General features: G+C 38.0%; 1 protein-coding gene across 13 annotated transcripts in view; it reads left to right on the forward strand.

The window, feature by feature from the left end:
- The window catches only part of Pde11 (Phosphodiesterase 11), a 232,146-nt gene that overhangs the window by 167,595 nt on the left and 46,273 nt on the right, over positions 1–18,278 (forward strand). For all 13 annotated transcript variants that reach the window (XM_069504882.1, XM_034978574.2, XM_034978581.2 and 10 more), the window contains one exon: positions 15,989–16,139. In XM_069504882.1, coding sequence (XP_069360983.1) covers positions 15,989–16,139 — 151 coding nt within the window. The remainder of the gene's footprint in view (positions 1–15,988; positions 16,140–18,278) is intronic.

Here is an 18,278-nt window from a genome sequence, read left to right on the forward strand (position 1 = left end):
TATCTGCACCTTGAAATGGACACTGCTGCTCGGCAAAGAGATCGGATACTCTTTCCGTACCATTGGCATAAATTCTTTAGCCACGATGTTCTTCTACGGACTGGTGGCTATTTTCTCCTGAATAATGAGCTGAAGGCGAATCTTGCGTATAGTACTGACGCCTGACGCTAATAGACTGAAGTCTTTTCGTATTAAAATATTCGTTGCTTTTGCTTTTTGCGCCTTTTGTATCTCTTACTGCTCTGACCTCTAGTAGCTACTTCGGGACCGTGATAGTATTATGTGCTGAAATTGAATACTATGTTGGCGATATCGATCAAAATGGTACAATTACAGACAAATGTCAAGTCTCAACACCGTTTTGTTCGCCAGCTCCTCCATTTATCTCGACGCTAGTGGTACTGCTACAGACAAATCGAGCGGAAATTCCACTCCGATTGTGCGGCGTTGTAAGCTGCGTTTACGTTTTACGAGCCGAGTCTATCTGTCGCGGTGTCAAAATATCACCGACTTATCAACAATGTCGGATCTACAAGTCCGCAATTTTACATGAGAGCAGTTAAATTTTTTACTTTGGGTTCCACTTATCTGTCGTCTATTCCTCTCTTATTTACTGTTTATTATATATATATAATAAACAGTAAATAAGAGAGGAATAGTGTGTGTACACCCCTTCCGCTTTCTTTGATTTTTATAATATCCTCTACCCTAAGGTTGCCTGGAAGAGATCGCTATTTTAGCGATAAGGCCGCCTATTGTACATGCTATCTTTGTTATATTTCTATTGTTTTGATTTTGGTGTACAATAAAGCATATTTTACTTTTACTTTACTTTAACTTTATAAAATTTTTATGCTAGGGGCTGCTAGGGGTTAACCGGGCAGTGCCACGAACGTGCGTAAAAACTCGTGAGGACAGTGTTTTCACATCAATCCTAATCCGGACGAATCTTGCTATTATAGTACCTACCTATTATAACGGCATGCAAATTGTCTGTAGACTGTATGCTTGCGTTAGTCGCGTCTCTTGCGCCTTATGCGTTTCATACCTATTCCTCTGACCTATATTGTTTAGTAACTACTTTGGGACTGTGATAGTAGGTAGAGTCTAGCGAGGCAATTGCAACTACCGGGAAAATGCAACCAATCTAATTATCTTCATAACTAACTTATTATGTAAGATAATTAGATTTTTGCATGCATTTTCCCTGTAGTTCTAATATGCCCGCTGGATTAATACATGTTATTTAGGCGTTGTTCAAAATGGGTCTTGACTGTATATTTTCTTGTACTTACAAAATATTTGCTAAAGGCATGTTTTAAAATAAAATATGGCAATTTAATAATTTGTAGGATTTTAAAAGGTAGACTCCGTATGTTCTCGCACAAAATATAAAAAAGTGCCTGACATATTTAAAATATCTTTACTAATAAAAATCGTTACTAATAAAAATAAAAACATTTTCTTTCTGTATCTGTGAAAAATTTAGCAACCCTATGAATACATTTCTGGCAACTTTTTACCATTTGCGACATTGTAACCGTGGTTATAATAAAACGTGTACTTACATTTTATAATACTTTCATACGACAAAACCTCGCAATGTCTTTGTTCCACTCCGAAGTATTTCAGAGGATTACTAAGTTTCATATTGCGAAGAATAAAGTAGGTAGGTACAAACTGTTTTATATGAAGGCCAGAGAAACCGAGATTTTTGGCTGGGATAAACAGTTAACATTCGCAATGTTGGGAATATGGAGTCGCAAAATGTCCTCAGGACGTCTTCAAGGCCACAAACGCACAAATAAAGGTCATTTCACTGCCTAATATTTGGGGAGTTTTATATTAGGCGTTGGTTGGTTATTACTCTTTGTATTAAATCTGTTGGGACTGTCGGCAGAGTGAACTAGAGTGAGGAATCTGTCGGTTTGATCCTGAGTCGATGATTATCCTACTATAATATTATAAATGTGAAAATGTAAATTTCTGTCACTCAATCACGCAATAACGGCTGAACGGACTTGGATGAAATTTGGAATGGAGATAGATCATACCCTGGCTACACATAGATTATACACATAGGCTACTTTTAGCCCGGAAAATCAAAGAGTTCCCGCAGGATTTTGAAAAATGTAAATCCACGCGGACGAAGTCACGGGCATCAGCTAGTAATACATAAATTTAAAAAATTGCCTCAAAAAGCTTCCAAACCAGCTCATCTGCAAACCCTACGCATGTTTCCGCAAATAAAGCAACCTATTGTCGACAACTTCCTGAAAGAAGCGGAAACACGTGTCTGATCACGTGTTGACCTTCCCGCGACCCTGTCAAGACACATTTTAACATAACAGGATAACCAGCGATATAAATGTTCCACTAGATGCGGCGCTTCATAGTAGCAACATGTTTCAACGAACTCCTGTCCGCAGTATCTTTGTGTAAATAAAACTCGCGCGAATACTCTAAATTACTATTCACGTTTTTTTAAATGAAAATACTACATTAAAACTTAAAACTAGCCTTATCTAATTCAATCAAATCATGCCCGCGTGGAATGCTGCCAAGAATACTGGCTTTATTTCCGCGCTAGACAGCCAGGCTAATCCGTTGCGCAAAAAATGAGCCAGCCCTTCTGTCACTAGATGAGGCTATTAATCGCGTTGAAATGTCGCGTTAAAAATTGTTTGCACTAAGACTCCATGGCCCTTAGGGTCTCCACGGCAAACGGAATAAGAGAGAGAGTTACATTTTATTCATGTTATCATATTTCAGTATTGGGAGCTGTAGTACCTATACCTAGTCAGTTCTAACTTATCTATGTTCGTGGAAACGGACTGCGTCTACCGGCTTCCCACGGTGCGTGATTCTGCGGATTATCACGCACGGTCGGACGACCATGGACATCCACGCACCCGTTCACAAGGCTCTTCCAACGGTGCGTGTCAGTCTTAATGGGTCTTAAGATTTGAAGCCATCTGAAGTAATCGACTCCCGCGGATCGGACGCACCTTGACGGACGTGTACTGTGCTGCCACAGACGATACTCTTCCCGTGGTGCTTCGGCGCAGGCTGGTCCGCGTCCGTCCGCAATAACACGCACCGTGGGAAGCAAGTATAAAGCAAATTACTATTAACAGGAGTGCGGATACCGATTTTCGTTGGAACATGTTACTATGAAGCGCCGCATCTAGTGGAACATTTAAATCCCTGAGGATAACTTATTTCAGAGCAAATGAATTGCAGTGTGCTCTACTGGTAATGATACCTACTCACGGCTCATGCGTTTGATCGATTTTGATAATTTGGTACAGAGATAGCTTGCATCCCGGAGAATAGTAGGTAAGTATATAAATAGTGTTTAGATCTTAAACGAATGTTTCACCTACATACGTAAGCATAAACGCTATCATTTATGCAGTAATTTCCAAGGATGACGTCATTGATTAAAAGATACATACCTACGTCTGCTTACGCACACACATTGCCACGTGCTATTGTAAACGTTTGGAGAATTTTATTATTTGGTTCAATGAAATTTAAAATCTATTCTATGCATTTAAAATATTACTTAGTTGTTTCTAATAGATATATTAATTTACTAGCTTATGCTCGCGACTTCGTCCGCGTGGACTACATAGATTTCAAACCCCTATTTTACCACCTTAGGGGTTGAATTTTCAAAAATCCTTTCTTAGCGGATGCCTACGTCATAATAGGTATCTGCATGCCACAGCACGATCTATTCAGTGGTTTGAGCTGTGCGTTGATAGATCAGTCAGTTAGAAAGTCGGTTAGCTTTTCCTTTTATACTTATAGATTACCCATACGCTATGTACCTATACCCAGCGTCGATTGTCTGGAATTTCTGAAAATTATTTCTTTGTGGTGATCTAACGCTAAATTAGGAAAATTTATACAGGTTGTAATTAAAACGCATTAGCATAATCTTAGCGCTATTACTAAACTACCTAAACACAATTCGATAACAATAACCATTTGCATTATGCTTGTAGTTATAGTGATTTAGTATTTTTCAAACCCGCAATGTATAGCTAAAACTCGGGGTCAATGCCGTGTCGTAGACGACTATTTACGCCACGTTTGTTGACCTACTAGGGTTAGTTAGATGTTTAATTTGCAATACATTGCGAACTTTTAAAAATACGGGGTTTATTTTCATTCGCGTTTTTTTGGTATCTTATCAGTAATCATCAGTACTATCACCTGTCTTTGTTTTTGCTAGCGTCTTTATTACATCCTGTATGCAGAATCTCAAAATTTTGGACCCAGTATTAAGTTAAAGCTTATCATATAGCATTATGGCAAAAATGCTTAAAAACGTTTGGAGAATTTGACATAGGAATGTTTGAATTTAACAAATTAGTTATGCTTTTAACTAACCTATTTCTGTATTTCCATTTCTATTTCCATCTCTCCAAATATTTTCCTCACGCGTATTTTCCGAATCAAATCATGTATCACATTGTACAGTCATCCTCAGATATTGCAGTACAATATTGTACATGACACGCCAATGATTGCCTATGTCTCAAACATCTGAAGAGCTATTTAGAGATAAAGGAATAAGATATACTGAAACAAACCGGAACATCATTTTTGGAATATGAATATTGAAATGACTGATAAGAATAGTGTTTTATTTGTACCAAAAAGTTGTAACAATAAAGGGAAAAAGAAAGAAAAAGTGGACAGTGAAGTACTTATCTCTACAAGAGATCTCTACCATGACCCTTGGCAGTACGAGAGGTTGTAAAGGGAGTAGAATAGGTACAACAAAGTACTTTGGAAGCACGAGAGGATGTAAAGGGAGTTAAATAGGTACAACAAAGATATATCTACCTAAAGTACTCATATGAAAAAGGTTTTTTTCGAATATGAAACACTTTAAACTGAAAAAAGACTATGACAGCCTAGTGTTTATGACGTCAGCCATCTATTCGGGAGTTCGGGGTTCGATCCTGGGCATGAACCTCTAGCTTTTCAGAATTATATGCGTTTTAAGCATTTAAATATTACTTGTTTAGCGGTGAAGGAAAACATGTAGGAAACTCGCATTGAGACTTTTTCATAGTGTTCTCAAAGGTGTGTGAAGTCTGCATATCCGCACTGGGCCAGCGCGGCAGACTGTGGGAACCCGTCTCAGTAGTGGACCGGCGACGAGTTGATGATTTGTTCCCAAGGGCTGCTACGAGATTAAAAAAACATGTCAATGCGGTCGAAATTGCGGCCAAAAGGTTATTTAGGTATAACTTTATCATTCATGACTGACTGTACTGTAAAGAGCCAGTGTTTAGTTTGAGTTGTGACTCATTGAATAGAAGCGTAGATAAACAAGACGCATCCTTGGCTTCGTTTTGCCGCATATACTGTTTAAGGCTTTAACAGACACAAGCGCGACGGAAGCGACTTGGCGATGGTGACTGCACGACAGGATGTCTGAGTGCGCGCACGCGTGTTAAATTTTGCAAGACTTCCTTTTATGAGAGAGATAGAGAGAGAGATAAAAGACAGGAATTTACGCAATAGAAAAGGAGGCACTTATTAAATTTTAGATCGCAACGGCAACACTGTTCGAGTTGAATTGCACTTTCTTGGATCGTCGTAAGAGTAACTATTTTATTTAAAGATCTATGCGGAGTGATCCTTCTGAACTTGAAAGTTAGTTATCTGTGGTCGTACTATCACATACTATTTTTACAGTGAGCGTCTTAATGTGTATATTTTGTACTTTATGCTATAACTCGTAACGCCCGCGCCCCGTCTCGCCGCGTCGCGTCGCGCTGCAGTCGCGCGCTGCGTGTGTTTAAACCTGAGTTAACGCTCTGCCAATTGTACCATATTGTAGCTAAGTTATATTATTATATAATAAATTATTTCATTCATTTATTTACTCTAACTAATATATTTTCGCCGACCCGATTTGCAATATTTAGAGAGAAAGATAACATAATATAGAAACGAAGTCGACGTAAAACCGGACCTCACTAATTCTCACGGACTAATGACGGTTGTAGGTTAAAACTTGGTCTCATAAAAAGCGGTTGTCAGCGGTACCTCTCAGTAAAAAAATTAAAAAAGTTTGATTGGAACATGATTGGAATAACTCGACACTAGCCTAAAAATTTGAACAAGCGTTAAACGCGTCTTTATTTACATATTTGACAGATTTCCTATTCAACAAAATGTCAAAACGTTAATTTATTTTTATACCTACTATTTAAACTGGTTTAATTTTTTTTTGTGGTATTACCGTTGGCATTTATTTATTATTTACTAGATGTTGCCCGCAGCTTCGCCCGCGTGGATTGAGGTTTTTCAAAAATCCCGTGGGAACTCTTTGATTTTTCGGGATAAAAAGTAACCTATGTCCTTCCCCGGGATGCATGCTATCCCTGTACCAAATTTCGTTAAAATCGGTTGAACGGATGGGCCGTGAACAGAAATACAGACAGACAAACACACTTTCGCATTTATAATATTAGTATGGATTTTATTTTTTATTTGTACCAAAAACATTTACAATACAGAGGAAAAGAAAGTAAAAGTTGACAAGGAATCACTTATCTCTATAACAGATCTCTATCAGTGACCCTTGGCAGTGCGAGAGGTTGTAGAGGGTAGAATAAGTACAACAAAGAAGATAAAAAGTATTCATGAAAAGAACATAATATGAACATATTTAAATACCTAACTAAATGAATAATATTATAGCGAATTATTTTATACTCATTGCAGAATGAAACATAGCAGCTAAAGGATTTTTAAATTATTTTATTTGACCTAAATTAAACTTGAACTAGATCCCTTGCGTTGCATATTCATATAGATTTACCCTTATTTAAATTAAGTTCGCAATCTGTTTATTTTAGGATATATGCAAATTAGATTTTTGTGTACAGCGTTGTTTTGCATGTTAATTTTAGCGAAGCCCTTTCATTATGGAGTCAGTTTAAATAATAATTTATTGTCACAGGATTATTATATTGTTCGCAAAGAAAGTTCAGAATTAAAACGTTAAATCATTGTAAACATTGGGATTGTAAGATAAGTTAGAATTATTGTAGAACTAGATCATGCCCGCGACTTCGTTCGCGTGGATTTAGGTTTTTAAAAATCCCGTGGGAACTCTTTGGTTTTCCGGGATAAACGCAGTAGCCTATGTCGTTCCCCGGGATGCAAGCTATCGCTGTACCAAATTTCGTCAAAATCGGTTGAACGGATGGGCCGTGAAAGGCTAGCAGACAGACAGACGGACAGACAGACACACACTTTCGCATTTATAATCCCTATAAGTAAGTAGTAGGGATAAGATGGGGTACAATAGGGCTGACAAACAGCAATGTAAAAGCCTGTTAATAAAAGATTTAAAAAAACATAGTACAGCTATGTTGAGGTATTTATATTCTATCCTCTATACAATGTAAAAAGACTTGCCTTGACTGACTGACTGATCTACCTATCACAGCATAAATCGACGCCTGGGATAAGAGACTTGAAATTTTGACAGTAGGTTTCTTTTATAACGTAGACTCCCTTGACCCTTCCGTGAGGGAAGAGGATTTTGAGAAATTCTAACGGGATCTTTAAAAGCTCTAAATCCACGCGAACAAGCTAGTTGGAATAACTAAATATACAAAAGGAATAGGTGACTGACTGACTGACTGATCTATCGACGCACAACTCAAACTACTGGTTGGATCGTGCTAGGTATGCAGATAGCTATTATGTCGTAGACATCCGCTAAGAAAGAATTTTTGAAACTCCTAAAGTTGTAAAATAGGGGTTTATAATTTAAGAAGTCCAGTCGTTGGAAGTCGCGGGAATAAGCTAGCTATAATCAGTACCCTTATTATAAATGCGTAAGTGTGTTTGTTTTATTGGTTTGTTGGTGTGTCCTTCAATCACGTCGCAACGGTGCAATGGATTGCCGTGATTTTTTGCATGGGTAGAGATAAAGACCTAGAGAGTGACATAGGCTACTTTTTATCGGAAAATCAAATAGTTCCCATGGGATTTTCGAAAAACATAATTACACGCAGACAAAGTCGCGGGAATCAGCTAGTAAATATGGTTTAATCAAAGATGATGTACAATAAAAGAAAAGTAAAGTAATAAATCTTTTTGGAGACAATTTCTTAAAGAGAACCTGTCAACCGCACGTTTAGAAAGACATTCGCACTTTCTTCGCTGCGTTTTTTCTGTACGTTCTATGAACTGTCTGTGTCTAGACATTTTTTTCATTGGAACACTCAGTCTTAATTGAATTCACTTTTACGCTTGACATCATTGTGAGTAATGGCAACGTGACAAGCTTTCGCTAGTCAAAAAATCTTAATCGTAAACTATAGTATAAGTCCCGCAAATTGCTATTGCGCTGGAACCATGTCTCATTAACATCGAAATGACGTCATTTGACGTATTTTAAGTAAAAATATAGGTACCATCAGCTCGAAACTTCAGTCTTCAGTCTGCAGCTCACGTCACTAAAATTGCGGCCACGCCCATTAGCAATTTGCTTGACTTAGACTTATACGCGACAGGTCAAGATAGCAATCGGGGTATGAGGCCCCGCACACCCGCACCACACCGTGGGAGGGGCCGGAGGGGTTTGGAATTTTATAATTTATTTTCTGGTCTGGTCTGGTGGGAGGCTTTGGACGTGGCTAGTTACCACCCTGCCGTGCCGCCAAGTGATTTAGCGTTCCGGTACGATGCGTATCGGTTCCCGCATCCATCATAGATAGTCTCATCACTTACCATCAGGTGAGATTGCAGTCCAGGGCTAACTTTTATCTGAAAAATAATAATAAAAAAACTTGGGAATGCTTAGAAACCACTAACCTTTCTTCTAGGAAATTATACGCGTAACTAATATAAATTAGAAAAAGTTATCCAAAATGATCAAGTATTTACTCTAGTCTCTACCTAGAAACATGTTATAAGACATTTTGCTATCTTGGAACTTCTTAGAACCCACTTCCCCTTATTTTCCCCACTTTCCTATACTTTTTCTCAACATCACTTTTGTATGCGCCCCGCGGGATTCCGTGTATCGAATTCTGTCGCGGACTCGTCATTGAGATTATTAAGGGATAATAATATTGGTACGAACCTTATGGAGATATCTCCCTTCGTAAAGAAAGATGTTTAGGTATATTCGTTTCAATGTTGTTACTTGTACGAAAAATTCGACATGCTCCTTACTTATTTATTCAAAAGTCTTTATTTTGTTTTTCAAAAATCCCGTGGGAACTCTTTGTTTCTCTGGGATAAAAGTATTCTATGTCCATTCCTGGGGTTCGAACTATGTATCTCCTTGGCAAGTCGAAATTGTTTTTACATCAAAATAATATATAAAAGGACTGACTGATCTTTCAACGCACAGCTCAAACTGCTTTGCGGGGCGCCCCCATTGCCATCTTGACCTGTCGCGTACCATAGATGAACCAAGTAAAATCCATACTTAATATTATAAATGCGAAAGTGTGTCTGTCTGTCTGTCTGCTACCTTTTCACGGCCCATCCGTTCGACCGATTTTGATGAAATTTGGTACAGTGATAGCTTGCATCCCGGGGAACGACATAGGCTACTTTTTATCCCAGAAGATCAAAGAGTTCCCGCAGGATTTTGAAAAACGTAAATCCACGCGGACGAAGTCGCGGGCATCAGCTAGTTCCAATATAATTTCAAAAGCACGAAATAAAATTCGTATCTATACCTATTTCGCAGAAATCGCACAATTGTGGCTTCAAAAGACCGAGTAATTTATCGAAATACTTCCATCAATTGACTCTTCAGCGGTTAAGGTCATGGTCGGATAGAATGGGGATGGGAAGAGGAGCGGGAAAATCACGTTCAAATAGAAAAATCATGCGCCAAATTCTCCAAGGACGGGGGTGGAATAAGGAACAATGTTTTTCGTTGGTATATATAATTTTAAATCATGATTGAACTTATACTTATCGTACCCACAATATCGACGTTTGAGCCCGGTTATCGTATAATATGTATAAGGAAATTCTACTTCATTTCTAAATCTAATTTAAAACGATATACCTACTCGTATATCACTGAATACCGCTTATTGTAGGACAGTCGAGGTGGTCGAGGTTTTTCTTTTCCTAATTTTTAGGGTTCCGTACCTCAAGTGGAAAACGGAACCCTTACAGGATCACTTTATTGTCTGTCTGTCTGTCTGTCTGTCTGTCTGTCTGTCAAGAAACCTACAGGGTACTTCCCGTTGACCTAGAATCATCTAATTTGGCAGGTAGGTAGATCTTATAGCTGACATTTGGGGAAAAATCTGAAAACCGTGAATTTAGGGTTAGACAAAAAAAAATTAAATTGTGGTCATGAACTAATAATTAGTATTTTCAACTTTCGAAGTGAGTGACTATATCAAGTGGGGTATCATATGAGAGGTCTTCACCTGTACATTCTAAAACAGATTTTTATTTATTTTTATGCATTAGTTTTTGAATTATCGTGCAAAATGTCGAAAAAATACGCCTGTAGTACGGAACCCTCATTGCGCGAGCCTGACTCGCACTTGGCCGGTTTTTTAGAGTTAGATAATATGAGCGTTATAAGTAACTAAATATCAATTGCTATACGTTCGGTACATTTAAGTGACGTGCTATAACATCCTAGATCATCCTAACAGCCGTATACTCAGAGTCGCTTAATCGTTACATAAGATTGAGTTTTAAACGAGACAGAGCTATATCTCTCACATAAATCTGTCTCGTTTTAACTTAATCTTAAGTAACGATTAGCGACTCTGAGTGCGGCGGTTAATCATAGAAAATAAACCAGTTAAACCGTACTTTAACAGTTTACAAATAGCAGATATGGCGAGTCTTTTCTCAGATTGTACGCATAATAACTGTCCTTATGCACGTTGGCTTTGATTTGTAAATCAGAACCACAAAACCTTTTAAATCTTTATCGAAAAAAAAAGAAAATTCCCAAAATAGATCCCCTATTTGATAGTGTTTTATATCTGCCAAGACGCCGAGTCACGGTAAGTAAACCGCTTTTTGATAAACTATTCTAGTCTTAGCTTGAAAATGGAAGCTCATTTAAGTGAAGGAATGAATTGATCGTGGCCATTATTCTCGGGATAATGCCCAGCTTCTGTAGAGCCGCAGAGCGCCACAAATCTTGCGGCAGAACACTGCCATCAGTAACAAGATTGTAAGACAAGAAGCTCTTTATTAGGATGCTCGTAATTCGTAATATTCGTTATTATTGGCTGAAAGGTAAGCATTTGTTATACTAGCTAAAGTCCGCGACTTCGTTCGCGTATTGTTAGGGATGATTTTTACTAGACCGTGCCGGGCCCGAGCCGTGCCACGTCCGAGTCACTCAGATCGGAAAATGTATGAAGTTACATCAGACCGTGCCAAGTCCGAGTCTTACGAGCCTCGTCAGTGTAACGTTTCTTTATACAAAATTGCAATCCGTGGATCGTCTGCGCGTCGGACGTGCCTCGAACGTGGCAAGGCATGGTCTGGCATAAATCATCCCTCAGCATTGAAAAACCCCTACGAGTTCTTGGTTTTTCCGTATGATTCTCTGCGTGAAATTTCATCAAAATCTGCTCAGCTGTTGAGCTGTTCAGTAAAAACAGACTCGCTTTGGCATTTATAATATTAGGTATATTATCTAAATATATAAAACGAAAAGGTGACTGACTGACTGACTGACTGATCTATCAACGCACAGCTCAAACTACTGGACATCCGCCAAGAAAGCATTTTTGAAAATTTCAATCCCTAAGGGGGTAAAATAGGGGTTCGAAATTTGTGTAGTCCACGCGGACTTAGTCGCGGGCATCAGCTAGTATAGATTAAGATCCTAGATCTTCTGGTAAACATTTAATATTTTGTTCGTAGCTTTAGTTTTAAGTTTACGTAATTACTTAATTATCACCATTACATCATTATCTTACGAACTCCATAATTGACAATCAAAAAGTAAAAAACCTTTATTTTTGTAGTATTTTTACATAATAAGAAAGAATAATTACGTTTTCTTAATTCCTTCTCTACTGGAGAGTGGAGGTACGATTTAAATAAATGAATTAAAAGCAATTTATGCAAACTCCTTTATCATCGTACGGAAAAGCGACTTTGATAAAAGCGTAGCGGATTGCGGCGAAGCGCGGACATTGGTCGTCACCAACAATATCCCAATCTGATTGTTCGGCAAAGCCGATTGATACTGTAAGCTTCATTTGTTATTCAGGAATCAGGATAGATTTTGGAGCACCAACCTAGCACCAGAATAGGATTCTACGAATGTAAATCAGTGCCCTTATTATAAATGCGAAAGTGTGTTTGTTTGTTGGTTTGTCCTTCAATCACGTCGTAACGGAGCAACGAATTGATGTGATTTTTGCATGGATATATTTTAAGACCTGGAGAGTGACATAGGCTATTTTTTATCTCGGAAAATCAAAGAGTTCCCACGGGATTTTTAAAAAACCTAATTCCACGCGTACGAAGTCGTGAGCATCAGCTACTACACTATACTTTTTTCGTATAAAACATGTGTATATAAGGTACGTACTTATACTATTAATTAATAGATTTTACAAACTTTGACAAGGAACTCTACGTCACTCGCTCCATACAAATGTAGTTTGGTTCTCATTTGAATATTATTAACCAATCCAACTCGATATAATTTTGTAAATACGTTCTAGAAAATAATAAAATTCAAAATTCAAAAAATTTATTCGAAAAGGGTAATAAATTTCACTTTTTAATGGTCAGTTGTTGGATTTGTAAGATACAGTGGTGATAATTATTGCGCAAACTTAAAACTGAAGCTACGAGGGTTCCAAACGCGCCCAGGCCTGAGAAGAGCCCACAACAAACACCTCAGCTTTAAAACAGTATTCTTTTTATTATCACCACTTTACAAAATCACTTAAACTTATTAGAACTAATACAAAGCTGTTAAGCAACTCATTCCCAAGCTTTCTTATCATTTAAATAATCCTTTACATTATAATAGGATTTTTCAATAAGTTATCTTAACTTATTGAGAGACATGGCCAATATGTCTCCTGGAAGCTTATTATGAAAACATATAGAATTACGAACAAATGGATATCTAAATTAACCATCAGAATTAAAAAAATACTGGTTTACAATAATTTGAAGAATGATATACATTATTATAAAGTTTTTATACCAATATTTCCATTCATTAAAATTCATGAGTGATTTTAAAATTAATATGTTTTACTTTTTTCTGTAACTCGTCCAATAAATCTGCCACGTGCCACTAGAATATCATTAGCTATTGCTTATATACCTATCACATAAGTTACTGAGTTACATGGTCGATGAAACTTGATATATCGCAGATGAATATTTATGGTGTAGGTAACCGGTATTTTCAAATAGTAAGTATCAAAATGGTTTGTCTCGATTTACATCACTGTTGATGACGAGGTAACTACTTACTCAGAGGATTTTATTGTGTTTTAGGCATGTTTGAAGTAGAATGCGTACTGCGCTCGGATAAGATACACGCGCATCATTAGTTCTATGTCACGCTCCAGGGCTTTAACTATATATCTATCAGATCCGTTGCTCCGTTGCAGCGTGATTGAAGCACAAACCAACAAATAAACACACTTTCGCATTTTTGATATGGATAGTGATTATTCAGCAAGAAAAGTGACTTTTCTGGAATTAAAAGAGCTTTAAGGCCGGCCATACACGGACTGCTCGAGCGGTTAGCCAGTGATCAACATACACGAACCGCTGTTACAGTCAGAGTCAACAGCTTGAAGCTGCCATCGAGCAGTTAAGCTAACTTTTAAAAGTTTCAAAGTCTGTACTCTCGAAAAGAACATATTTGTTAGCTACAGCTGGTAGTTATAGCAGACTGTAGAGCCAAGAAAAATCATTATAAAATAACAGTAACATCCTATCCGTAAGGATGAATGGGCGAAATGGGGACTATAATCTGATCTCATAATATGAGAATAGTGTCGCAAGATGGCATTAAAGTGTTCTTAATGAGCCACGTCACGGCCAATATCGGGATTCCTTCAAGATAAAGTAATGAATAGGGAAATTGTGATTTGCTAGTCGGAATCGGACTAATATAATTTTAATATTATTTATTCCCTAGGATCAGGTTATATGTATTAAATAATTAGTATTCCGTACCAAATGATTTTATACGGTCTTTTTCTTCTGTTTCCTCTCATATTGCATTGTTTCCTTTGCATTGGTATAGTTAAAAACCTGGAGAGTGACATAGGCTACTTTTTATGCCGGAAAAACAAAGAGTTCCCATGGGATTTTTGAAAAGCCAAATCCTCGCGAACGAAGTCGCGGGCATCAGCCAGTATACCTACAATATTTTTAAAATTAAATAGGTAAATTGGTTCGCAGTCAACAGTTGACGAGTTGACGAATTCACAATGGCAGTATATAATTGAATTTCGCTTGCCAGATTTCCCCAACGGCAAATAGTAAATACATTGATGTCGGTGATGTTGAATCACTGGTCTTGTTTTTTCATTTATTTTTCCAGGTTTTTATTTGCGCTTGTCTACCCGTAAGCTCACCCGGGCCCTTAATCGTTGTGACATTAAAATGGCACCACAAGTACTGATACGTGACATGTCTCTTAGTTATTACATTTTAATAAAATTTGATGTTGGCGAAATGCTTAGTTTTGACTTGGCACTAAATGCCAAAAAGCAAAAAAAATTAAGAATTTTTTCCACGTGTAAATTTTGTCCATATTCCATTTAAAATAGGTGGCCAAGATCTTTTCTCTCAAATTGTATAACTTTTTGCAAGTTTAACGTTTTACTTTTATTTTTATGAATAGAGTAAGTTTATTAATCATTACTCTCGATCTTTTTTAATATATTAACTAGCTTATGCTCGCGACTTCGTCTGCGCGCACTGCATAATTTTCAAACTCCCATTTAATCCACTTGGGGGTGAAATTTCGAAAAATCCTTTCTTGGTGGATACCTACTATTTACAAAGAACACACCCTCCAAATTTCATATCTCTAGGACCAGCGGTTTAGGCTGTGCGTTGATATATAAGACAGTCAGTCAGTCAGCCAAGACTTTGAATTTTATATATATACAGATAGATTTAGTTTTTTTTGTGATGTAACCACAAATTCACATATGTATTTCGGATTTTTTCCTTTAGGTACTTGTGCTATAAGACCTACCTAACTGCCTTTAATCTATACCACATTGGTTACCACGTGCCATATATGTAGGTTTTTTGACAGAAACCCTTATGGGTTTCTTTTTTCCTTTTGAGGTACGGAACCCTAAAAACCTTGTACAAGAATTATTTCCCCCGGTTACTTTGACCGCACGTGTCGTCCGCCCTCTTTTATTAAACTTATCCTTCTTGTTATTCGCCGATTGGTAAATTCCATGGGCAACTCGAATTTGATTGTGCCCCTATCGGGGGCTTGACTCGTGATCGTTACTGACTTGTAGGTTGAGATTCTATATACCGTACTTTGATTTTGCTTGGACTTAGAAGTCTCAGAGTTAAAATTAAACATGCATTTAATGTTTCTGCATATAAACATACTTTGAATCTCATTTTAATACTGTCTTAAGTTTTAGCTTATAGATATAGAGTCAGCGAGGGCCAGACCTTCGTTATTTTATAAAAACTAAAAGTTTCTCTGCATGTAATTGTCCCCAACACAGGGAATAACGATCACTGACTATGAATCGTCTGGTGTCGTCTGTCCACCACTGGTTCACCTAGTGGGGGTCTACCAACACCTTCAGTGTTGTACCTTCAATGTTCTATCTACACTTTCGGGTGCGAAGTCGCCATTTCAGCACCTTGGGAAACCAACGTCTATCGGTTTTTCGAACTATGTGCCATTGCCACTTCAGCTTCGCAGCCCATTGACTTTCAGGTGAATTAAACTTATTGTTGGCAGATGTCTGGTGTCGAAGCTGTTCGACGTGTGCTCCAAGTCGACCCCGGAGCAGATGGAGCAGCTGGAGGAGATCAGGATACCGTGGGGCAGCGGCATCGTCGGCTACGTGGCCGAGAGCGGCGAGCCCGTCAACATACCTGATGCCTATAAGGTAAGGAGAAATTCTGCAACACAAGGATTTTTTGTGTGTGTGTTGTTCCGCATTGACTATGGTGTGTAGGCCCTACTGGCCGCTACAGCGTCACCGGGGAGGGTGGCGAGCGCGAAGCTCCGCCTGAGGGTGAGCCCTAGGGCTCGAATAAATAATTTGAGAGGTCGGAGGCCACGTCCTCCTAAGGGCGCCTCCTGTGGGGCTCGGACCACGGCTTAGGATGCCGTTGGGGGGTAGGTGGATTCGACAGACAGACAGACAACAAAGTGATCCTATAAGGGTTTCGTTTTTCCTTTTAAGGTACGGAACCCTAAAAATAAATTGGACAAAATAACTTCGTGAATGGACTGTGAAACTAAGGCTTTATTTCAATTTTCACCATATTTTCTCTCAATATTTCGCTTTTGTTTGATTCATGATTGTATAAGTTACTGTTTATGTAACGTTTCAAACTCCTCGTTACAAATGGTTCGAGAATTGAGGCTAAGTATATATTTTATTTTACATTTTCTGATTTGTGAATTAAAATTTGAAGATGGAATCCGATGATGATGATGAACCAATATTTCCCTCACAGCTTGCAATATAGAACAAATACCATAATAAATTCTAACTGGCTCATAAGTCAGCCGTGATGAATGGCCTAGTGCTATAATTGTTAGGCTTTAGGCCGCGGAGAAATTGTCTTTCACATTCCGAAAGGCATTCAGTAAAGTGAAAATGATGGACGTCCCTATTCAAACAGCGATATCGGATAGACGTAAGATTTATTATTTCTTAACGGAGAATTCATTTGGCTTCGTTTTTTTACGTTAAGTGGCGACTAATTCTTTTTAGATTTTTTCATGTAGTTGTAGGTGCATTAATATAAATAATATTATAAAGCCTTGGAATACACAAATCGTGACGGTAACTTATCTGCAACGGCAGGTGATGTACCTGCAGTACCCGCAAGGAAAGAGATAGTGGTTTCGTAGAGCGTTGTCTCTGTCGTTGAGACCGGCAAAACGTCACATACGTATAGTCCGCGACAGGTTGAGATGGCAATCGAGGTACCGTGACCGTTGCGTACCTAATATAAGTATGAGTGACAGAGACAACGCTCTACGAAGCCGAAAGCTCTTTCTTAAGCTCGATGTAAAATGTTTTCTGTCGGTGCCGGCTACTGTATCTATTTCTTTTATTAGGTATATTAAATCATAATATATGCGTTTTGCAAAGTCACATATTTTATTTAAAGTAGGAAGTCTATTGTACACTTTTCTATAATTGTTGGATTTGTAAGATAAAGTACCGGCGATAATTAATTACGTAAACTTAAAACTAAAGTCAGTGTCACCGCACGTTGCTAAAACTGCGTTTCTTGTCTGTTGAAACCTTAAAGTTCAATTCAGGTTACGGCAGTTCCATTGCGAGCATTTTAGTCCGCGGTTTAAATTTTTTATGGAATTTAATATGTGGACTTGCACTGCAGCTGGCAATAAATCTAGACGTAAATGGAAAAAGTCAAATCTGTTCACGATGTCATTGGCCATATTATGCCGCAGACTTTTCAGCAAATAAACCTTACATTGCAAGTTGCCATAAATACTGGGTATGTTTTCTGGAAAGTTTGAGGATCGACGCATACAGATGGAATGGGGTCGAGTCGAGTCTGTTCGATGACGATAACCACTGAACTTAGCTTTATGCACCTACAGTGAATTCATATCTGTTCACGTTGTTGGCCATATGATGCAGACTTTTCAGCAAATGAACTTTACATTGCAAGTTGCCACAAATACTGGGTATGTTTTCTGGAAAGTCTGAGGACCGACGCATACAGACGGAGTGGAGTCGAGTCGAGTCTTTTTGATAACAAGCTAAACTTAGCTTACCTACAGTTGAAATTGATATAGGTACTGATAAAAAAAATCAAAAAAATATATAAAAACCGACTTCAATAATCACAAACACTAAAAAGTAAAAAATAATTTAATTGATTACCTAACATATTATGTATACAAGAGTAATTGTAGTTCTATGGTAATATTTTTTGGACCCGGTGCTGAGCTTGCGGCGCACGCCAGCGCTATGCCAAAGTAAATCTAAGTTTGAGGTTTTATAAAGAAAGAAGACGCGCCTCGACTCTGACGGTGA

Source organism: Maniola hyperantus, chromosome 19 (genome assembly GCF_902806685.2).
Source record: "Maniola hyperantus chromosome 19, iAphHyp1.2, whole genome shotgun sequence".
Taxonomy (NCBI): Eukaryota; Metazoa; Arthropoda; class Insecta; order Lepidoptera; family Nymphalidae; genus Maniola; species Maniola hyperantus.